This window comes from Erithacus rubecula (genome assembly GCF_903797595.1).
Source record: "Erithacus rubecula genome assembly, chromosome: 2".
NCBI lineage: Eukaryota > Metazoa > Chordata > Aves > Passeriformes > Muscicapidae > Erithacus > Erithacus rubecula.
Window position 1 is genome coordinate 106,268,278 of NC_136685.1, and position 23,577 is coordinate 106,291,854.

The following is a 23,577-nucleotide window of genomic DNA, read 5'->3' on the forward strand; positions in this document are numbered from 1 at the left end:
CATATTTATTATGCTTCCAAGGGCTGAGATAATACAGGAATAAGCCATGTCTTTGCTTGACATTCAGGGGGCTGTGGCGTATCTGATGAGACACAGTTCTGGGGTTTATCTAAGTGCAGAGTTTGTACCCAACAGAAAAGAGATCCCAGCTGCTCTTTTAGATCCCTCCTTCTCTTTTTTCCTCCAATAAAGGTTGAAATCCACTTTTAGTGGATGCATGGACAAATTGTAGTATTGACTAGGAGAGAGTGATACTGCCCAGAGGGCTCTTTGCCAGAGCTGCTGAAGAGATGCTGCTCCTTGAGCCCAAATGTTGGCTGCTGGTTCCCAACGAGCCACAGGGATGCAGGAGGGACAGGAGGCATGGGGGAACCCCAAGGTTTTGTGCCCCTCAGCAGGACTTAAGCTTTGCAGTGGTGGTGTGCTATTGGCTGGGATGGCTGTGCTGCTCTTGGCTGCCTTGGAAGTCTGAGCCAGTTTTAAATTTAGCCTGGAAACTTGGGCTCAGACAGCAGCAGCAACAAGCCCTCCCTGGAGGGAAATCGGGCACGGTGCTCTTGACTTCAGAGGAGACACTCCAGTAAACACCCACTGAAGATCTGGCCTAGGAAGGAGCTGGTTACTAAGTCCTGATGGCAGCTCACATGTAGTAGCCCTTTTACCACTCTTTTTGAGTACTTATGAACTAAATTCCGTAGAAACCAGCTCCCCATTGGGCTGCCAAGGTGGATTTTGAGGAGTGTGTTGTTGCCACCCGTGTAACCCTTAGCCTGTCGTGTGGGAAGCACGGTGCTGGGTGATGGAGCAGGGGCTGGGAGCTGGGAATGGTGGCTCTCCAGTGCCCCATCCCATGCTGCTGCAGCTTGAGCTTTGCTGGGCGTGGGCTGGGGCTGTGCAGCTTGAGCTTTGCTGCTGCAGCGTGCGCTTCCATATCCACCCTGCCGGGAGTTGGGAAAAGCCCTCGGTGAGCCACCTGCTGTGTTAGGAGAGCCTTCAGCACCTGGGGGAAGGGTTTGGGAAGGAGTAGGAGATGTGCAAGACAGGCTGGCTTGGTCCCTGCCCAGTAAAGTCCAGAGGTTTTTCCCTCCTGAACGATGCCCGTGCTTCCTGCCTGGTGCCGGGGATGCCGGCTGCAGGAGTGTGGCCCCAGAGAGGAAGGGCTCCATCCGTGTCCCTTGGTGGCAGCTGGGTGTCCCAGTTGTTAGAGACAGAAAGGAAAGTAGGGTAAGGGCAAGACTCACTCCGTGGGCCGTGTCACAGCTGTTCTCTCCTCTGTCCCCATGCTCTCTTAGGTTCGGCGTTTCCCCCCAGCTGGCGCGGCGCCCAGGGAGCCCCGGATGTCTGGCAGTTTTCGGATGGAAGTTCCAGAGCACTTAAATTCTGAACGGAGGTGAAGCTGGTGGCATCTCGGCGTCCGGAGGTGGCCTCTGTCCTGCTGGGAGAGCCTGAGGAGTCCCGGGGCTCCTCCTGCCTGCAAGACTATCGTATTTATATTTTGTAATAGAGTACGACATTCTTTGGGGCTGTTTTTTTCGGGGTTTTTTTGTTCATTGGTTTCTTTTTTTTTTTTTTTTTTTTTTTTTTTTTTTCTAAAAACAAACGAACGAAAAAAATAAACAACCCACCCACCAAGGTCAAGGGCTTAATGATGGCTTCGACTGGCTCCTTTCCCCATGGAAAAGACTGCCTTGCTCTCGTGGAGAACCCGGCCTGTTGGTTATCCCCGCAACGTGCCGTTCCTCGGGAGGCACATCTGATGTGATGAATTAAAAATAAAGCAAAACACAGTGTAGGTCTGTGGGTGGGTGGGAAATTGCCATAATAAATGTTGGAGCTTTAGGTTTTGTTTGCTCTGTCTTTAATTTTTAATGCTAACAAGGGCCAGACGGCTGGTGTGACTTTGTGTTCCCATGCTGGCTGCAGGAAAGCAAGTGCTGGGTTTTTACCGGGGATGGTGTTGGCACCAGGGACAGACCTTTCCTAGAGCTAGGCCAGGAGCTGGGCTTAGTGCTGAGCCCCCTCTGGCCTTTGGTGATGCTGAAGGGGGGGTCTCCCAGCTCTCCTGCACGGTCCCTGATGAATGCCAGCTGTCGTCTTGCATTTCTGCTGTTAAGCTTTTGGGGCTGCTGGGATCCCTGACATCCACTCGTGTCTGTGAAGTGAGGCCAGTGCAGGTTTTAGGAGAGGCTGTGGAGATTCTGTCAGACCAGGGGATGCAGAGCCCTGCCCTGAGCTGAGGGAGCTGCTGTCGGCTTGTTGTCCTGGTGTTTCCCAGACTTTGCACCAGGGACTTGCCAGCGGCGCTCGTCCCTTGCTGGGCGCTGAGCACCCACCCAAGGAGTCTCCTGGTTGGGGGCCCAGAAGATGGGTTATGTGTGAGCTTTGTGCCATCTCTGATGGGATTTATAGGCTGTGGCTGCTCCTGCCTGTGCTGATGAGTGGGAATGGACCTTATTTGGTGAAAGAAGCCAGCTGGGTAGCGAGCAGAGTGGCTGTTCTGGGACAGGGATCAGTGGGATGGAGCCAAGCACGGGGAAAGGGACAGTGGATTTATTGGCTTTGTGTATTAACTTCAATCTCACTTCTGTTTGATTCATCTCCTTGCTTGCAGTCTCAGTGAGACCCTCACTTGGGTGACTCTCCTGGTGAAATGGCTGTAGGGAAAATGATGCTGCCTTTTCTGTGAGCGGTGGTTGCTCTTTTCTTGTGTAAAACCCCAGGCTGTGGTTTTCTCGTGGTGGTCTGGGCACAGCACAAGCACAGACACTTTGGTACCTTCAAATTTGGCTGGGGTGAGCAGCAGGAGCATCTCCAAGTTGTGCCACACTGAGAGCCTGGAGGATTTGGTGCACTGGGACACAAAGGGAGCTATTGCTGCTTCTTCCAAGGTGATTTGGTCCTTGAGGGCAAACCACCCAAAATTTGGGTGAGTCTACGCACAGCCTCACCTTTTTTTATCATTAGGGGATGTTTTTAAAGGTTCTTCCTTACCCAGCCTGTGCTGCCAGCCCTGTGTCTGCCCCTGAGGGGTTTTTCAGCCTTGGAAGGGTGAATCCTGTTGGATTAAGCACCGGATTGATTGTGCACCAGAGGGGGAGAGTGAGACACCTGCTCCTGCCCTGGGGATCTCTGCTGCAGGCAGCTGTGTCAGACCAGGGCTAATGGAGTTATTTACTGCAGAGGGGGTTGCTCTGCTCCTTTCTCTAGACTCTCACCTGGTCCATATCCACAGCAGGCCTGGCCTAGGGCAGCTGGGAAGTTCTTTGTAAAGGATTCCAGTGTGCTGGCTCCTTCTGGGGGTGCCTGGTCCTTGCTTTGTGTGAGCACAGGTCAAACTCAGTTCATGGATGTCTTCTGGGGTAGCTGGTTATGCTTTTGCTGCTCTGCCTGGTGGAATAAGAGTGATGGGATCTGCTTTCTCTGGCTTGTCTCTCCTTCAGCAGGCAGTGTGAGGGCAAGGGCTTCTCCCAGGAAAAGTAGGAAATAACAAAGTGGGGATGGCTGAATGTGTTCTGCCAAGCACAGAAGTGATACCTGCAGTGCTGAAGATGTGGTCAGATAGCCTTTAAAATGTCTATTTTTTAATACAGGTCTTAAACTCTCCCCCAACTCTTAGGACTTTGAAACATCTTCAGAATTCGTGTTGCCTTAAAGTTGCAAACAGGTGCAATGTCTGTGCTGGGAGCCCCTTGTAAGGCATGGGGCTCTTCTCCCTGGCTGCCAGCCCTGCTCCTTCTCCTTCTGCTCCTGCTCCTTCTTCTGCTCCTGCTCCAGACTCTGCTCTGGCTCCTGCAGAGCACCAGGACAGCCTCAGCACCAGGTCTGGTGGAGATTCCAAAGGGTCTCCACTGCCCTGGGGGACATGAGGGAGCTGTCTGCTTTGATTAAGGGTGTCATTAGGGTCCTATTTTTGTCTGACCAGGACTTGGCTGAGTCCCCTTGCTGTGTCTGTGCTTGGGATCACCAGCAGCTTAATGAGTTTCTGCCGATTAACAAGAGTCCAAGGTTTCCTGTGAGGGGAGGGATGGGAACCCTCAAAGCCTGGAGGCTGTTGGTGCAAAGAGGGACAATATTCCCAGGGGTTTTGTATTTTAGCCTGTTCTCCAGGTGTTGGTCTGCACATCCAAATTGGAAATAAGGTATGGTTGGTCTTTATTAAAAAAAAAAAAAACAACAAAGATCCTAAAGTTTTGGGGTTCTTAATAAAGAACAGATAAATGTTCTTGCCAGTCCTGGGGGTTGAGATGAACAAGATTCCTGGGAATCACCTGGCTTAACTTTGAGGTTTTGGGTTTAAAAAGCTGCTTTCAGACTTGGAGATGATCTGACTATGCTGTGTTTGATTTCTAAGCACACTTTTCCTGACACTAAAATGCAGCAAAGGTCAAGCCTCTTGTGAAGTCTAGCTTAAATTTTGCTTTCAAAATAATGTATGTTTTGGATTCGTGATGCATTTGGGCTGTGGACTTTTATGAGATGTAAGACCTCTCCCCAGAAGGGATCTGAAAAGAGATTTTGTGAGTGAGTTTCCAAGCAAAACTGCCAAACTCCTTGTGGTTTTTTTTTTCAACCCCAGCTTTGTGTTGGGTCCCACTAAGTGTGTGACAAGCAGCATCACAGTGTTGGTGGGTGACAACACAACTGTGGGCCCTGGGGGAAGGTGGAGGGAAGCTCCATCCTCCATGGGCTGCATCTTTAGCCTTTACTTTGGGTTTGCATCTCCTTTCTTGTGTGTGTTTGAGCTGTCTGGGTGCTGGTGAGGCTTGGGGTGAGACTTTACCTGTGGATTTTTTGGCACTGAGGAGGGGGAGGACCTGCTGAGCATCCCTGCTGTTCCAGGGCTCTGCTGTGGTGTTTCACCTGAGCTCACTGAAAAGTCTTGCTGAGCTGAACCCCCCAACCCCTCAGAAATGAGAGTAGTGCCTCATTTCCTTCTTTTCTTACCCTCTGCTTCTCCTCACCACCAGTTTTCCCATTTCAGGCATCATCATTCAATTGTGTGTTGTATCAAACACTCCTCCATCCCAATTCTCTCCCCCTACAAAAAAATCATCCTCTTAGCATTCATCTTCTGCAGGGGTCCAAATAATCAGTTATTCCCAAGGCAAGGTGGAGTTGCAGGGGGCAGGACAGCAAGAAAATAAACCCCCTAAACCCCAAATATGGCCCTTACTCCTTAATCTCACTGGATAGGGTTACACATCTGGTAGAGGCTTGCTGGTTGTTGCCATTACTTTTATTGCATCTTTAGCAGTGATGAAGTTCAGATGGCAGCAGCAGTGGGCCCCAATTTAATTTTGCCCGGCCTCCCATAACGAGCACGATGCGATTCCCGGGAATGCCGGCTCGGGCAGCAAAACCCCACTGGAGGAGGAGGAGGGGGAAAACCTGGGATCCAGCAGGTGGGTGGAGGTGCCTGTGCTGTGTGAGCATCACTGAGGGGGATGGATGGGCAGGTGGTTTCTCCTCTCCAAACCCAGATGAGGTGGATTCCCACCTTTTTTGTTTGTTTGTTTGTTTTGGTGGCCGGGGTGTGTGCGCCGTGCCCTTCCCGAGGTGGCTCCCTGATCCAGGCTCTTCCCTGGCCTTTTCCATGATTCCCAGTGGGGATGTACAGAAGCTCCCACCTCTCCCCCAATGTCTGCATGTGTCTAAGGGCTATACAGGACTCGTTCACGGGCCTCCCGTCGGTGGGGTATGTGCATGCAAAAATGAAGGTTGTATTTGGCTTCTCATACTTGGATCTATATTCCATATTGTGTTGACCAAGAAAAACACCTCAGCCCCTGTGCTGAAGAATGTGATGGACTGATGACTTTCAGAAACGTACTGTAAATCAAGGAGGCTAATAAATACTTGCTATTAATAAAATGGGGCTACTGCCTTTCAAGTTATTTTCACCTTTTGCAGCATCCTGGTTTAAATGGCACCAAGGAGTTGGTGCCTTTGGACCTCTCCTCCTCCCCCAAAGGCTTGGGGAGGAGTTTTTCCTCAGGGGGAGGTTTAGATGGAGCAGCCCAACCCCACAGAGCTGACCCCAGTGGCAGGGTCCCCTTGGCAGGTTGTCCCTGGGGTCTGGCAGATGATCCCCAGAGCTTGCCAAGCCCAGTGAATTAAAGAGCCAAAAGCTCCAGCACCTGCACCAGCTCATGCTGAACCTTTAATGGTTCCCAGTTGTGAGCTCCAGGTGGGGAGTGCACAGGCAGAGCATCCACAGGCTGCTTAACCCTTTCCAGCTGCTCTGGTCTCTGCACAAGGGGTTGGGTGAAGGGGGAGCTGGCAGACACCAGCAGGCAGCAGAAAATGGGGCTCTGAATCTGCCCCCTGAGCCTGTGTGGCTGTGCTGGTAGGGGTGCCAGATCACTCCTTATACAGCCCTGCCCTTGGAAACCCGGGACACTCTGGGCAGGGAGGGAGCAGGGCATGGAGCCCTAAATAAACCTTTTTTCTCTTTGAGTGTCTGTCCTTTCCCTGACCTCCTCCTGCAGCTCTACATCAGCGGGCACAGCCTGGTGGCTGTGACACTTCTGTCCCCCTTCCCTGTGGGAGGAGGGTGTCCTCTGGCAGCCCTTGCTCTGTGGCTGGTGTCCATGAAACCCCTCACTGTGGGGCCTGCCATCCCCAAACCCCCCCTGCACCCCTAATTCCACTGTGGATAAAACTTACTTTTTATATTCTCCTTCCAACAGACCTTTTCCCTGCTCCCTGCCTGGCACGCTCCCCTGGGTTTTGGCTTTTCCATTTGGAGGCTTCAGGGAGGAACATCCCTCTGGGAGCTGCTCTGCACCTGGCTGCTCCAGTTGGCTTTTTTTTGTTGTTGTTATTGTTGCCTAAAATCCCCCTTTAGCTGTTTTTCTTACTTTTTCCCCCTCTTCCCTCTCTCCCCTGCTGAAGAGACAGCACCTTCTGCAGCTGTAGTGATTAAAGGGGAGGGGAAAAAAAACACACCAAAAAAAAAAAAAAAAAAAAAAAAGAGCTTATTTCAAGCAGAGCCTGGCAATATAAAAGAAGGTGTGGAGGTGATGAATGATCCCTGGGTGCATTAAAGCAGGGGCTGGCATTTTCAACATCGCTGCTCTGGCGGCGTGTTCCAGCACTTTTCCCAGTTTGGGAACGCCGAGCACCCGCCCCTGGCCCTGACTCGGGCAAGTTCCAAAACGTCCTCTGGGATTTGGGCAAGCTGCTGCTGCTCCTCCTCTCCTGGAGACCCGGGTGCTGCTGATCAGAGGGGCTGCAGGGCCACGGGAGGGCAGATCCCACCCGAGGATGGGCGCTCCTGGAAGGTGCAGGGATGGGAAAAGCATCCCTGGGTTTTAAATGCTTTTTAGAGGCTTTTGGAAGTGCATTCCCAGCACTGCTGTGAGAGGCAGTCAGGGAGAGAGGGAGGAAGGGAGCAGAGCTCATTGCATGCGAGGAGCAGGGCAGGTGCAGGGAAATTATGCATTTTTCCAGACTGGCTTATTCCCTTCTGTGTATTAAACATTATTTTAATATTCGAGTGACAATGTTTTATAATTAAGCCAAATGTAAGAGCTGGAGCACGCTGGAGAGCTGAGGGTGGTGTGGGGAGGTGAGGAAGGTTCCCACCCCCTGCCCAGGATTAACCCCAGGCTGCAGCATCCTCTCTGGAAAGGACAGAATTCCTGGCTCTGGAATTCCAACACGCCCCGCGCTCGGGCAAGGAAAACCTTTAACTCATAAAGGTTGTAATGTTAATACAGAAGAAAAGCCTTTTAAAAAATTACATTAGTTCACAGACATCTATTGAACTCAGGAGGGGAAATCTAGCCCCTGAGAGATAGAAACTAAAGAGCTGAGCCATAAACCAGTACGATAACATCCTTATTATAAGATGCAAATTAAGGGGCCCAATTCACTTTAAAAAAGCATTATGAGTATTTAATTTTTCTAGTGGGAATCTCTGAAGTTGGCCTGTGTGTGGGTTTTTTTTTTTTTTTGTGCTGTGTACTTAAAATAAAAAAGGAGAAAGTAAGTCAGGCCGTGAAGGAGCTGCTGAAGGCAGAATTGAGGGTGCTGAGCTCTGGTTTGGGTGTGGGAGGCAGGAGAAGATGTGCTGTCCCACTGGATTCAGATGGGAGCCCGTGGTTGAAGGCAGCAGCATTTTTCAGTGGGGTTTCAGTGGTGTAAACAGGGTCAGAACCTGCCCTGGGTGTGTTTGTGGAGGGCAAGCACTGGGTTTGCTGCCCCATCTGTGCTGTGTTTTGGATTTTCTGGACAACGTTCTCCCTGCCCTCAGTGTCCCACCTCCTTCTGTGCTCCTCCTCCATTCAGTGGCAAAGGGACCAGGAGATTTTTGGGTGCTTTGCTTGTGGCACTTCTTCACAGCAGGAGTGATTTGAGGCTTAGCCATATCTGCTTCGTTTGGTTTTCCTGGCCATTTCTTGTTTCCTGGAGCTTTTTTGGGTTATTTTGGTTTTTTCCTCCCCTCTGAAGCTGGAGTTACTGCTGCCCTTGGCTCTGTCCTTGCTGTTTGTCACATGCTGGAGGTTAAAGCCTCGAGCCAGGAGAAGGGCTTGAAGTGCAAGGTGGGGACAGCTGGGGCAAATAAAAAAAGAGAGCCTCCAAATACCAGGCCTACTCTCCATCCAGCTTAGAGTTGAAAGGTCAAGACTTGTTCAAAAAAGCAGAGAAAATGTGGTAGCCTCATTTCACATCCCTAAAGACAAAAGTCTTTAATTCAGCCTCCTGCAAACTGGAGCCATCCAGAGCCTGGAATTGTCTTTTCAAATGTAGAAAATAAAACAAAAAGCCCTACCCTGGAAGATTGCTTTTCAGAGGGGCATTATCCTGCCCTCCTGTAAAATGTGAAGAGGTCACAGGCTGAGCAAAATAGTGAGAGCAGGTAAATAAGTTCATTTGAAACCTGGGGGTGTTATTTATTTTGTGGCACTGTAGAGCATCTCTCCAGTTCTGGGCAAGAAACTGGAATGGGATGGGGGCTCTGCAGCTTGGCTTTGGGGTCAGGCTCTGCTCCCCCACCTCAGCTGCTGCCTGGGCTTCAGGGCATGGAATCACTGGGATTTTAATGTGCTGGGGAAAACTCTGGTCCCCAAAAGCTGAGCTTGGACAGGGTCTCTGCCGTGCTTTGAAACTTGTTTCTCATCCCAAGGCTGCCTCCTCACCCTCTTCCTGACAATCAAATTCTTCATTCCAAATCACTGTTTGCAAGGAATACCACTGCTTTTTAAAGCAGCACTGGTGCCCCCAGCCAGCAAAGACCATAAAATTGTGCTGGGTAATGCTTTTGTCAGGCACTGGGCTGGCTGGGCTGAGTAAAAGGCTCCTTGCTTTGAGGGGATTTTTATTTAAAAAGAAAATAAAGCCTGTGTACCTTTTTTATTTTGTTTAAGAACCATAAATTCAGCAGCTCACAGGGCTAGTGGTCCATCTGGGCAGCAGTATAGGTTAGTTGGTCTGGGAATATTTATGGGGCTTTGCTGGCCAGGAACACTGAGGGGGCTCAGCGCTTGTTGCACAGAGTATTAAACACCCATTTAACCCTCCCCACAAAAAACAACAACAGATCAACCTTTTCTGATAGAGCAGACCTGCACAGTGTTTCAGTGGTGTTTTCCCCCCACCTCCTCCTGAATCTGCACAGGAGCACCTTGTGGCCAAAAAATCACCTGGCTGAGAGCGACGAGACCTTCACTTGTCATTTCCACAGTGAGCTTCGTGGCAAGTGGAAGGACAAACATCACAGCAACATGTGCTAACTTTCCACCCCACTTCCAGCTCGCCTTGCACCCCCCTAAACCTCTGATTTAGGGGCAGGAGCCTCATAAATCCTTGGGGTGCTTTATCGGGCGGCGCCGGCTGCGCCCGCGGAACCGCGCGGGGCGAACATCTGCACGGGGGAAATCCTGCAGGCAGTTGTGGTCACACAGCCCCAGGGCTGAGAAATGGGGAAGGATGTCCTTCCCTGTGGCTGGCAATCGTGGGCTGCAGAGGAACAGCCACGTTTCTGCACCCCGGGGTGGCTGCCCGGCAGAGAAGGGGCAGTGTGTTGGAAAGCCGGGTTGGGAAAGGGAAAATATTAAAATAATATATTAAAATAATATTAAAATATCAAAATATTGAAATATCAAATGTAAAATATTAAATGCAGGTCTGTGCCCGTGCGTGGCTTCAGCTCACATCACACAGCAACTTGCTTTATTAAAAATGAATAAATAAAAGCAACCCAAAACCATGGTGTCCTTTTGTGCCTTGTCCTTGGAAATCCTTTAGCTTTTGGGAGCAGATGGTGTGTTTGTGTCTCACAACCCTTGCACACCCATGTTTGCACCACCAGAAAGGCCCAGCTCCAGTGGAGAGTTGGCTCTCCCAGGAACTGGGCTTCTCTGTCACTGGGAATGCTCTGGAGGGTTTATCCAGGATGGAGTGATGCCCAGGGTTTGGCCTGCCATCCCCCCAGAGATGGCTCCTGGTGTGGCTGGGCTGCAGCTCCCTGGGGGCTGGATGCAGCTGGGATGAACCCTCTGTGTGCTGAGGTGGCTGGGGATAAGGAGTTGGGAAGTGGGGAATTATTGATTTGTGGCTGCCTGGTTCCAGGTGCTCCCTCCCATTCCTGTGCTGCCTGCAGTGGATCAGCTGGCTGCCTCAGCCACAGCCAGAATCATTCCAGGAATGTTTTTGGTTATTTTGCTGGTTTGGGTTTTTCTTAAGAGTGTGGCAGAGGTCCTGCTTGCTGTCAGGTGTCTTCCCAGAGGTGCTTCTCCTCACACCTCCCTTACCTTTTAGCATGAGCCTGATGCAAGGTCTGACTTTTCCCTGCCCCAGTAACCCCCAGCCCTGGGGCTGGAGCAGCAGAGCAGGGCCAGCTCAGTCCCCCTTTCATGCATCCCTACATCCCTCTGCTTTAAAGGAAGAAAAGGAACATCTCTGAGTTGCACTGGGCTGCATTCAAGGGAGGAAGCCACAAAATCAGCGGGAATCCTGCAAACACTTGCTACTACTAATTTTTAAAATGTCAGCACTGCTCCCTGCACTGCAGGGAAGGCAGAGGTGAATCTCCTTGGCCAGGAGGTGCAGCCAGGATGGGGATGCTCTCTGCCCATGGCTCAGGCTGGGTGTGCTGTTCCTCCCTGCCGGAGCCCCCGTGTCCAGGCTCTTCTCTGGGCAGGTCTCAGCACGACTCAAAGGAGCCAGGGGCAAGGTGGGGCGTTTTCTCCAAGGTCAGGATTTGGGTGGATTGACAGAGGGCTCTGGGAATGCTTTTAAGGTGTCGTGTTGCACGTTTGGGGTTTTTATCTGCTTTGTTTTGCTGCGAGCAGTGTCAAGCTCTCCTGCCCTGCCTCTGCCCCACGGATGAGCACAGAAGAGTTTGAGCTGCTGGAGCTTTTCCATCATCTGCATCCCACCCTGGTCCTCTGCCCAGCGTTTTTCTTCTTCTTCCCACTTCCAAGGAGGTCAATTTGCCCCCAGTACACCCTCCCTCCTCATGGGGTACATGAAGGATGGGAATCAACTCACACTTGTTGCCACACTTGGATTATCAAAAACACCAGAATGAGAGTATCTTTGTAACACACTGAGAAATCTTTCAGGAATTGGAGTCCAGGGTTTGTGGAGAGATAAATAACAAGCAGTAATTAAAGATGCACACACCTTACCTATTGAATTGCAGGAGTTTTTTAGTGTATTTATTTTTTACACCTCTTTCCTTTCCTCTGATATGTCTGAATCATCTCATCCCTTCCTTGGCATTGACATAAAAATGCAGCTGAGAAAACACTGAAGCTGTTTCAACAACTGCTGTGCTAAGAAGTAAAGTAAACCAGAAAGTAGTTACTACACTGAGAGCTTCCTCTTTAAATCAGCTTTGGAGGTGGGGAGCAGTGAGAGTCCTTGATAAGTGGATTCTCCCCCTCCTCCTAATTGCATTAACCATAAGCCAGCTCCAAAGATGAGTTTCTCTTCAAGTTTTCCTGAATTTAGCTTTTGTCTGAGAATATTGGAACAGCAGAGGTGCAGCAAATATGATTAACCTGCATTAATGACAGGGGTATTTTGGCTGTGCTCTGGTGGACCATTGGCAGCCCTGCCAAATCCAGAGTGCAGCAGCCAGTGTGGTGAGCTGCTCCCTCCTGACCTACATGGCTTAAGGCTTCATCTCAATAGATAATTTGGCAGTTTGGTGGAAAAAAAAAAAAACCCTGGCTTTTTTTTTTCCACCCATCTCTTTCCAGTTTTGCTAAAAGGCCACGGAGTTTTAGCTTGGCAACGCCTCTTTTAATACCTTCTGTAATTTCAGAGTCCCAAATTCCTTTAAACTCTGATTAAAGCAGATGTGTATTGTGTATTTTCATTTTAAGAAGAAGAGAGGATGTTTAGTTAATACATAATTAGGCCTGAGAAACCCACGGGCAGGGAAGACGAAGAAAATCCTCCCACACCAATGTGGGATGTCCCCTTTCCCTTAACTGAGGTCAGGATGGGTCTTGATCCATTAGAGGTGAGCACTGAGGGTTTCCTGGTGACCTTCCACCCTTTTTGGAAGGTGGGAATTCCTTTCCAAAATTTCGTGCTGCTGAAAGCTGGTGGACAAAGAGGGCTCACATCCCCAAAAAAACAACCACTCCTGGGTGACATTAACCAGGAAACTCGTGGAGAAAGGGACACTGCAGCACCAGGAGAATGTCAGCGATGAGCCAAGGGTGGTACCAGCGCTTGGGGTTTCATTGTTAATGACCTGCAGCCCATCGCTAATCAAGCTCTAATTGCCCTCAGGTGGGCACTGCCCGTCTCCAGGTGTTTCTCCTTACGCTGATCAGGAGCCCCTCACACAGCAACGGATTTTGGGGAAGGACAGGATGGTCAGAGCCCTCAGGGTGGATTTTTCTGAGGGGAAGGACAGAATATTCAGGACCCTCAGTGTGGATTTCTCTGAGGGGAAGGACAGAATATTCAGGACGCTCAGTGTGGATTTTCCTGAGGGGAAGGACAGGATGGTCAGAGCTCTCAGGGTGGATTTTCCTGAGGGGAAGGACAGGATGGTCGGGACCCTCAGTGTGGATTTTTCCTGAGGGAAGGACAGAATATTCAGGACCCTCAGTGTGGATTTTCCTGACGGGAAGGACAGGATGGTCGGGACCCTCAGTGTGGATTTTTCTGAGGGGAAGGACAGAATATTCAGGACGCTCAGTGTGGATTTTTCCTGAGGGGAAGGACAGGATGATCAGAGCCCTCAGTGTGGATTTTTCTGAGGGGAAGGACAGAATATTCAGGACGTTCAGTGTGGATTTTCCTGAGGGGAAGGACAGGATGGTCAGAGCCCTCAGTGTGGATTTTTCCTGAGGGGAAGGACAGGATGGTCAGAGCCCTCAGGGTGGATTTTTCCTGAGGGGAAGGACAGGATGGTCGGGACCCTCAGTGTGGATTTTTCCTGAGGGAAGGACAGAATATTCAGGACCCTCAGTGTGGATTTTCCTGAGGGAAGGACAGGATGGTCGGGACCCTCAGTGTGGATTTTTCTGAGGGGAAGGCCAGAATATTCAGGACGCTCGGTGTGGATTTTTCCTGAGGGGAAGGACAGGATGGTCAGAGCCCTCAGTGTGGATTTTTCCTGAGGGGAAGGACAGGATGGTCACAGCCCTCAGTGTGGATTTTTCCTGAGGGAAGGATAGGATATTCAGGACTCTCAGTGTGATTTTTCCTGAGGGAAGGGCAGGATATTCAGGACCCTCAGTGTGATTTTTCCTGAGGGGAAGGACAGGACATTCAGGACCCTCAGTGTGGATTTTCCTGAGGGAAGGACAGGATGGTCACAGCCCTCAGTGTGGATTTTCCTGAGGGAAGGACAGGATGGTCGGGACCCTCAGTGTGGATTTTTCTGAGGGGAAGGACAGAATATTCAGGACCCTCAGTGTGGATTTTTTTGAGGGGAAGGACAGCATGGTCACAACCCTCAATGTGGATTTTTCCTGAGGGAAGGACAGAATATTCAGGACCCTCAGTGTGGATTTTTCCTGAGGGAAGGACGGGACCTTCACCGGGAGCTGCTCTCCACAAGGCAGGTGAGTGGTTCCTGTTCTTGCTGCTCTTTAAAGTACTTTTTTCTCTAAGATTCCAGCTCTCAGAGGGGAGAGCTCTGTGTGGGATGTGCATTAGGTTTTTGGAAAGCCTCTCTGCTCAGCTGAGCCCTTCATGTGGGCAAGGGAAATACTTTGGGTGTGAGGAGTGTGCAGGGTTATGTTCTGTGCTGGGCTGTTCATTGTGGGAACTTGTGTTGCTCTGTTTTTCTGGGCAGAAATATTTTTTTTTTTTTTCCTTGTACCTGAAATTCCTAGTTTTGGGAAAGCTTTTCCAGGGGTATATCTGGAGTCTGAACTCAACCCAGGTCTCTTGAGACACAAGGATCTGTCTCCAGCCTTCGTGGCTCTCCCCATGCTTTGGTAGGATTGTATCACCTCACACCTGAGGACACCACAGTCCTGCTCTATCTCCCTCACAAAACACCCTCCTCCCCTCTGAAAAACCCAGCAAAGGTCAGCTTTATGCATTTCTTGGCAAACCCACACCTCAACTGGCCGGACTGGTTTGAGAATGCCTGGTGGCAGCTGTTTGAGGACTGCCTCTCCCTGGGAATGAGTCACTGCCCAGTGGCTGTGCACGGCCAGGTGTCCATCCTGCTGTCCAGGGACAGCCTGGATTCTGGATTTGTCCATAGTGGCTGTGCACGGCCAGGAGTCCATCCGTGTCCAGGGACAGCCTGGATTCTGGATTTGTCCATAGTGGCTGTGCACGGCCAGGAGTCCATCCTGCTGTCCAGGGACAGCCTGGATTCTGGATTTGTCCATAGTGGCTGTGCACGGCCAGGTGTCCATCCCTGTCCAGGGACAGCCTGGATTCTGGATTTGTCCATAGTGGCTGTGCACGGCCAGGAGTCCATCCCTGTCCAGGGACAGCCTGGATTCTGGATTTGTCCATAGTGGCTGTGCACGGCCAGGAGTCCATCCCTGTCCAGGGACAGCCTGGATTCTGGATTTGTCCATAGTGGCTGTGCACGGCCAGGAGTCCATCCCTGTCCAGGCACAGCCTGGATTTGTCCATCCATGGTGTCTGTGCACTGTTAAGTGTCCATCCCTCTATCCAGGATTCATCCATCCTCATCCTGCTGTGGCCAGCAGTGGCTCTGGATGAAGTTGGTGTTACCTTGGAAGAATTTGAGGGAATCTAGAGATAATTTTGGCTGCTCCTTCCTCTGCCCTCCCACGTGTGGCTTTAGCTTCTGAGTGACACCAGCAGCCAGGATGGCAGGAGAAATGATATTTTATCCATTAAAGCATCATCCTTGACTCCTGTGGACCCGGAGCTGTGCTCATCACTCCTTGTTTGAGCGATTAAGGACTGTGCCATTAGTCTGCTGCTTAATGAATATTGAAATGCTGTCTGGAAATGAAAAGGCATCCCTTTTTCTGCAGCACAAACAAAGCAGGGATGCTTTCCACTTAGAGGGATGGTCCCTAAAGTGTTGGGTGTCACCCCTCTCTGGAGCTGCAGTGAAGTGGGAATCTTGTGGCTGGTAATAGCCAGGCCATTATTTTAAGGATACAAATGTTTAATGTAAAATAATGAGTCACATAATGAACGTCCAAATGAGTGGTGTTTTCTTCAGTTTCACATTCCCAGAGGCACAGAAAAGTATTGGTCATTTTGACACGGGGAAACAGGTAATTACATTGGTGTGCTCTGAAAAGAGGGGGTTTTGTTTTTTGTTATGAAATTGTTATGAAATTTGAGGAAAGGCCCACAACACCCTGTGCTTCCTGGTCACTGCTTTGAATTCTATTTGCCACTGCTGCAGGTTAAAAAAAAAAAAAAAAGCTTTTTCGTAAGTGAGTTAATGAGAGAAGTTTTACAAAATATTTTGGGACCTAGGACTCATTTTCTTCCCCTGCTGAAATTTTGGGGAAAGCAGTTGCCCTTGTCATTTTAGCTGGGCAGCACCACCTAAACATTTGTCACAGTTCAGAAACCAATGAAACCTGGGTAATTTCAGTGATGCTGGAAAATCAGTCTCATGCATGCCATGTGCAGGGGAGGTCTCAAACGCTGCCTTGGAAAGCAAAGTTGCAGTGCTCAGAATAAAAACAAAATAATTCCAGGCTTTGTCCGTTTTACTGAAGACTATAATGAATTCTTATGTATATTTTATAAGAATATTTGTGTTTAGCCCAGCATTAAGGATAATTTTTTTTAAATCAAGCTCACGCCAGGACTGCCATACCCACAGGACGTGTTTTATGAAGGTGATCAGGTTCAAGTGGGGGTGTGATCAGGTTAGAATGGATATGTTATTAACCTATCAATAGCTGATCAATGCTGACCAGCACTGGCAGAGCAGACCCTGCCCCAGCAGCGCTGCGACTCCACCCCCAGCACGGAGCTCCAGCCACCAAATGCCTCAGTGACAGCCAAGCCATTAATTACCATCATCTGAGCCTAATTCATTCATGCCTTTCCCCTGGTGCAGAGGGACAGGGAGGGCCGAGGGCACCCGGGGAAACGTCGGCATCATTCCATGTTCGCTCTGCGGCGGGCGCTGCCCGCGCCGCTGTTGGTCGCAGTGCCTTTAATTGAATTGGCTTGCCAATAAAGCTGTTGTCATTCAGTAAGTGAATTTGTTGTACTGCTCGCACCACAGCTGCTGCACACAGCCAGGCGTTTACTGAAGGCAAGCCAACCTTGTGTTACCCTGGCTGGAGGGTTTTTCCCTTTCTGCTTTTTCCCCCCCCTCAGAACTCATCCCTGGCGTGCTGTAAAATTTTGTGTCCTCTTGGCACCCAAAAAAAGGGTGGCTGTGAGTGGGGTGCTGCTCATCCAGCAGGGTCTGGCTGGTCAGACCATGTGTTTTTCTAATTAACAGGCTCTGACCTCTGTTACCCTGGGCTGGTGCTGATAGAGCATCATTGTTCCTTGCAGGAAAAGTAAATATGGAATATGACAGACAATATATTTTGTTAGTCAGGAGCTTAGAGTCCCATTAAGAAGTCTGGCAATATTGATAAAATAGAGCAACATTAGGAGAGGCATTTATTATGGGGCATGTAGGTTGTTGGGCCAAAAACCACTCCAACTTTCTGCAGTTTATAAAGCATTAGGGAAGGAGAGGGACAGACTGCTTGATTTATGGTGGCTGTAAGTGATACTGAGATGAAGTAAAACATCCAGAGGTCTGAGAAAGTGCTACTTCTGTGTTTTAATGCGTGGGGTGAGTGTGCACACAGAGGTCCAGGAGGCAGCTCTGGGGTGGTTGAGGACCAGCACTCCCTTCCCTGCTGGGTCAGAACAAAACCCCATATTTTTTAACCCCCAAAAAGATGGGGAACAGATCTGAAGCTGTTTCAAGATGTTGTACCTGGGTCCTAACTCCATTTTGGGGTGAATTTCTTGGTGCTATGCTGAGCTGGGAGAATTACCCCAACAGAAGTTTTCCTCAGAAATTTTTCTTTTTGTTTTTTAATAGCAACCTCATAATACCTCACATTGAAATCTGAATTAATTCAAACAGATTAATGCTTATTATAGATCATATTTAATGCATCCAAAATATGGATAGATCAAGTTTTTCAAGCCCTCTGCTGAAAGTGGATCATGCTCACCTGTATGCCGGCACTGAAATAATATTTTGAGTGTTGACATCACTTGAGGTAAATCCTAAATTTGAAGAGAGAAGTTGGATATTAGATGGTGAAACTTATTACATGTAGAGGACTGATAAAACTCCTAAATTTTGCCCCTGTTATTTGAGTAGTAACTCATGAAGCAAAGCCTAAAAATTGCTTAATAAAGGTAAAACTTCCAGTACCAATGGAGGTAGCCAGCAATGGGAGCCTGCTTATATAAATCCATGGAAATGGTTTTGGCAAAGACTGTGGTGCCTATTTCCAGCCCAGGAAAAGTCCCTTTTCCTGGTGCATTTGGAATAAAAACATAACAAGCATAAAGTTTGAGGACTTCAAGCAGCTGGCCTGCTTTGTCTTTTTGGGGCACCAACTCTAGGGGTAGAAACTGGGAAATATCCCACTGAGCCTGTAAGACCACAGCCTTCCTCCCCCTCACTGCTGATTTTAGGGCAGGAATCCACAGCAGCCACCCCTCCTGCTGATTTGGGGTGATGCTGGGTTCCAGCAGATCTGCCTGGCAAATTTCCCTGCTAATTTTCATTAGTGAGAGCCACATAGCTCTCAATTAATAGCTAATCAAGCGGGCTCTTCTTTATTTAGAAGGTTTATATTTTTCTTAATTCTTCTGTGCCCACCACATTCACAGCATAAGAAAATTGTGCAGGCATGCTGGCCTTTCTTTAGAATGAGATTTCTGTGCAGAAAACACGAAGTCCAATTTTTCAGAGATTGAGTTAATGATTGGGAGAGCAATGACTTGGAGAAGGAGAACTTGAGTGAAAGGGAACTGCTCACTGAAACCAGACTCTAGAAGTGCCATAAATTTAGGTTTGTAGCAGGCCAATGCTTATTTTTCTTGCTCTATGCCAGACACTGCTTTTTGCCTTTAAACCTAGTAGGGTTGAGAAGGAAAAAAGTCCATCTGGAAGAATCTTGGGAAGGGAAGAGGAATTAGGTGCAGGTTCAGATCACCAAACCTGATTGTAACTATCTGAATGGTTCTCACTGGAGTAGCTCTTACAGAATTGTGGAATGGTTTGGGTTGGAAAGGACCCTAAAGACCATCTCCTTCCAACCCCCCTGACATTCAGCTCTGTGACAACACAAGCTTGAAAGCTTCACGTGCCAAGTTTGCTTCAAATTAATCTATGCAAAAAAAAAAAAAAAAAAAAAAAAGGCACAATCTCTGTGTGTATTTGTGAGCTTTGGAGCTGATTGGGGGGGGGAGGGGGAAACTCCAGGGAATTCCTTTAAGGCTCATGAGCAGCCAGCCTGTAAGAGTGAGCTGGTGTTTCGCCCAGCCGGCGGGATGTGCCGACCGCTCTTCGTGTCTCTGCGAGCCACGGGAGGGCCTGGATCCTCTACACCCAGCCCTTCTCTGCCTGTGGAGGATGTAATTAACTGTGTGGGTGGCAGAATGGCCCAGGGCTCCCCGTTTGCATTTTGTGCAACTGGAACGTCCCCTCCTCGTTCGGGGCAGGTGGCAAACGAAACCCGAGCGGGGCAGCGGCGGGTGTTGGCGAGGAGTTTCGTAATAGCATGAGAATGGGTTTTATGAGACAGCAGCACTTGCTGAGGCTGCAGGGCTGGTGCACATCATGTGCTGGGAGAAGGCTTTTGTGCAGCTCCATGGCTTTTTTTGGGAGGTTTATGGCCTGCCCGGCCGTCGCTGGCCGTGTGAAAGTCGGGAGGCGCGAGGCTTGGCAGCCGAGTGTCGCAAGGCATACAGAGGAACCTGGAGCCATGGAGCAGGATCCAGGCCTGGCATCCCCAGGGCTGCTCCCTGACCCTGCTGGCTTTGCTTTGCCTCTGCACTTTGTACCTGGAGCACCTGGGCTGCTGCTTCCACACCAGCACCCAGTCAGATGTGTGTGTGCCCTCACTGTGCTCTAAATCACAACTGCTGTGTCTAGCATGAGTTCCTCAGCCTTTTCCTCACCTGCAGGAAGGTCTGACTGTGTTGGGGTGTCCTGAGTGTTGCAGCTCTTGCCTGTGTCCCAGGCTCTCAAGGAGCTGGGGTTGAACCTTCCTTGAGCTGGCTATGTGACCCAAAATGCAGCCTGAGCTCGGGTGGTCCGAAGCTCTGGCTCCGAAGGGTGAAGGGGAAAGCCAGGCTCAGGTGGGAGGGGATCAGCTGAGTCTGAGACTACTGCCTAACAGGTTCACCTCCTTTGCAGCATCTCCATGGATTTAATGATTTCAGGGCTCTCTGTGTGCAAAGTTTTGTCTGCTTTCCATGTTGTCTCTGCTCTTGGGTACTTTTTGAATGAGAGCTCTGGAGCAATTGAGATATTTCGGTGTTTTAGGAGCACCTTACACTTCAAGGGCAACTCCCCTTTTTGCTGGGCAGTGCAAGGAGCCTCTCCCTGTATGTCAGCAGGCAGAAATTACAGGGATTGCTTGTGCATGGCAGAAGACATTGTTTGAGCTGCAGAGCTGGGAGGACACCTAGCATTCACCCCAGCAGTGATCTGAGCTTGATGTCCCCACAGCTCAATTTGGGACAGCCCTTTTGGAGTTTGCCTTTTGTCCAAGAGATTTTTTTAGATGGATTTGGAGGTCTCAGGGGAGACTTCTCATAGCTGTGCCTTCTGAAAGTAGCTGCTTGTATCTGTATAAAGACTGTGCACTGAGGTCAAAGACCCCACGATGTTGAGGAAAAATGTTTCTGTTGGCTTTATTGGGTGTTGCTCTGCAATTAAATCAGAACCTGCAAAAATGTGCAGATGAGATGCAGAAAGTCTTAAATTAGCTCTAAACAGAAAAGGATGGGAGAAAATTACAGCCCCAAACCAAATAAAATGTGACACAGGTGTCTTTCTGAAACTTTCTCTTCTGTTTATTTCCAAGTATTGTTTAAATGGTGTTTCAGTATTAGTGGATTTTTCACAGACACAACACTTGCTCTGAACAATCAGTTTCCAGGTGATCCACTATAATTTGTTTGTGCTCACCAGGAAGGGAGCAAATATCCACTTTAAAGCAGCTGGCCTGGGAGAAATTCACCATGATGAGAAATACTCTGGAGCTGGGAGTAAGACAGGTCACTGTGCTTTACTGCAAACCTCTGCACGAGCTGGATGCTGCCTTTCCCAGTCCAGCTCTTCCCTGCAGCTGGAATTCCTAATCTGCAGTTCCTTGGCTAGGGCTGGGCTGGTGTACAGTGAGAGAGATGCTCTGGATTTATTGTGAAATGATCAAAATCCAGCCACAGGCCTGAGAATGTTCTTCAAGACAAATTGTCATTAAGCTCTGTGGAGGAAAGCAGAGCACGAGAGGAGGGAATGAGAATTTCTCCATGGTCCTCCCTGGAGCCTGAACATCCCAAATCCAACAGAGCTCCACTCCCATTGCTGCCAGGCTGAGCAAGTGTGGACAAACCCTGCCAGAGCTGCTGCCAAGCTGCTGCAGCTCTTTCCACCAGTTTGCCCAAGTGCTCAGGTGATAAGATTCATCCTGCCCTGTTTTTGCAAAGGGATTTGGTGATTGCAAAACATGTCATTATTGGCTGGAGGTTGTTACAATCTGGTGGCTGTTTCAATGGTCTGGGACTAAAGAGTGGGTAATCTCAGTTGAGTTTCTAGAGGACAGCTGTCCCCTCTCACTTTCTTCCTCATCATCACTGCACTGGGCACTAATTGGAATTCTTAGTTACAAGTGGCTGTGGAAGCTCTTTCCACAAGAAATGGGGCAATAGGAGGAAAAAGTGAAATAGGAGGTAAAAGTGCCTTTCCAGCAGCTGTATTTTATGTGATCTGGGGTTTTTAGTGATGTTGTACAAGCCTTAAACACCCTCTGAAGAGGGAATCAAAGGACATGAGCTGTAGTAGATGAAGTAAGAGGAATGAAAACACACTGCTATCCCTTTGGCTTATTTCCCAACCCTCCCACCAGTCAATAGGTGCCTGCTCCAAAGTGCTTGTAAATGCATGCCCAGAAAATGCAGCTAAAAAAAAAAAAGAATTCTAGTGCATATTCAGATTTGGGATCAGGTGGAAGCGCTCATGGTTCTCACTGGTTTGATGATATTTGAAATGTGATTCAAAGTCATGCAAAGCTGGGCTCTGCACTTGGAGCCGTGGAGGTGGGGAGAGATTGGTGCTGCAGGGGATGTTCCCATGGAAGGGAGAGGGCTGGAAACTGCATGGGATAGTGAATGCAGCTCAGATATTATAGCCTGAGAAGTGTCATGGTCTTGTGCCTCAGGAGGGACCTTTCACTGCTGCAGAAGTGACTAAAGCTGGTTTAAAGTGAAGCACATCCTGTGCCATGCTGGGTAGAGCATCCCTGGAGACCTCAGCTTCCAAGAGTGGGTTTGGGGTCAGCTCCTTTTGCTGGCACCATGTCTCCAGGCCTTGGCTTCCTCCCTGGAGAGTTCCTGTGATTGCAGGTGGTTGTTCACTCCTGTGTGTGTGTGGTTCCTCCTATCTCTGTCCTTATCTCAGCTGCTCTCAAATCTGTGAAGGGCTGTGGTGGTGATGTGGTGTGAGCTTGGTTTGAGCCTAAGTCAGCAAGGAGCAATTTCTCAGCCTGCTGGATATCAGTGCATGTGATGTGCTTTCATTGCTTAACTGCAAAATACAACTTTAAAAACAACAAAACCTGTTTAAAGACTTGCTGGGGGAGGAGGAAAAGCATTGAAAGCCTTATTGTGTGCAGCTGTGGAGCAGGCTGGGGAGTTTTGAGGCCAGAGAAGAAGGCAGGCTTGGTGCTCATGATGGACCACAGGTTTTGTCAGCCCCTGGCTCGATCCATCAGGAGCCTCGGGCACAGATGTGAGAGTGGAGCAGCAGCACTGAATCACCTGCCATCCTCCACGGCTGGGGTGAAAGGGGAAGCTATTTACATAAATTATTGGAGAGCAGTAAATATTGCTCCATGATATCACATCAAGATTAACTTAATCAAACCCGATATTAAGAGGAAGGATGATTTGCTTTTAGCCCAAGATACAATTAAAGGAGGTGCTTGAGGGTAAAGGAGAGTGCCTACTTAGGGAGATGTTTATCACACAATGGGTGATAATGGGTTGGGAAGCTCATAACCCAGATCTTAACTCCTTTGTGGATTTTGTAGCCACAACTCTCCCAATTTCAGCAGCTGCTGCATTCTCGTGAATTAAATACAGTTGTGGGGTTTTCTTGTGGGCTTTGTCTGGAAGGTAGAGATATCTTGATATTTTAAATGCAATATTTCCTCATTTCTAAGGTTTCTGGAAGATTGTCTTGGCAAATATCAACCAAAGAAAGGCAAAGCATGTAGCTCTTCCCATTTGGACTGGGAATCTGCCTGGCCTTGGCTATGCTGTGCTTTTTTTGTTGCCTGGGGTCTGTAGAGGGTTGAAGCCATTGCAAGCTCCCCTTCTCACTGCTGCTTTTCTCTTGGTGAGTGGATCCATGGCTGCTGAACTAAGCAGTGGAATCATGGAATATCCATGGTTGGAATGTTTGCTGGGAGTGGGTTCATCTCCAAAAGCCAGTGCCTTGGGTTTCCCAGCGTGTCCACAGCTCATGAATCATGTGTGGCTCTTTCCAGGGGTTTAAGTGAAGCTCAGTGTGTATTAGCTGAGAGAACAGATCCCATGCTAGTTTATTGCCTCCAGAGCTGGCTGCAAGGGGATTACCCTTACACAACTTCTTAAACTTTTTTTTTTTTTTTTTTTTTTTTTTTTTTTGCATAATATTTACAGAAAAGCCAAATCTGACCCATTTGGACAGTTCCTATGTGAATCCCCACTCTTTCTTTTTGAGGAAGACTGAGATTTTTTAAAAATATTTTTAATCAAAACCCGAATTATCAGCTTGAAATGGGAAATCTTGGACAAGCCTGGACCATGTCTCCTCTTTGTGTAGAGTCCTCAGTTCCAGACAGAGCCAGCCCCATCTGCAGGAGCTGGGAAAGGTTTGAGCACATTCCAGGATTAGAC

General features: G+C 49.1%; 2 protein-coding genes across 4 annotated transcripts in view; both read left to right on the forward strand.

The window, feature by feature from the left end:
- Positions 1-1,989, forward strand: part of BCL11A (BCL11 transcription factor A) — a 68,330-nt gene extending 66,341 nt beyond the window's left edge. The window contains exons 4-5 of one of the 3 annotated variants that reach the window (XR_013773276.1): positions 1,293-1,484; positions 1,634-1,989. Coding sequence is in view for 1 of the 3 variants with exons in the window: in XM_079297856.1 (XP_079153982.1) it covers positions 1,293-1,384 (92 nt within the window). In the remaining 2 variants the exon portion in view is untranslated. Of the gene's footprint in view, positions 1-1,292 lie in introns of all 3 variants that reach the window. The other 2 variants (XM_079297856.1, XM_079297855.1) reach the window with 2 other exon arrangements.
- USP34 (ubiquitin specific peptidase 34) overlaps positions 1-23,577 on the forward strand; it is a 435,968-nt gene that overhangs the window by 409,829 nt on the left and 2,562 nt on the right. The gene's annotated exons all lie outside the window — the stretch shown is intronic.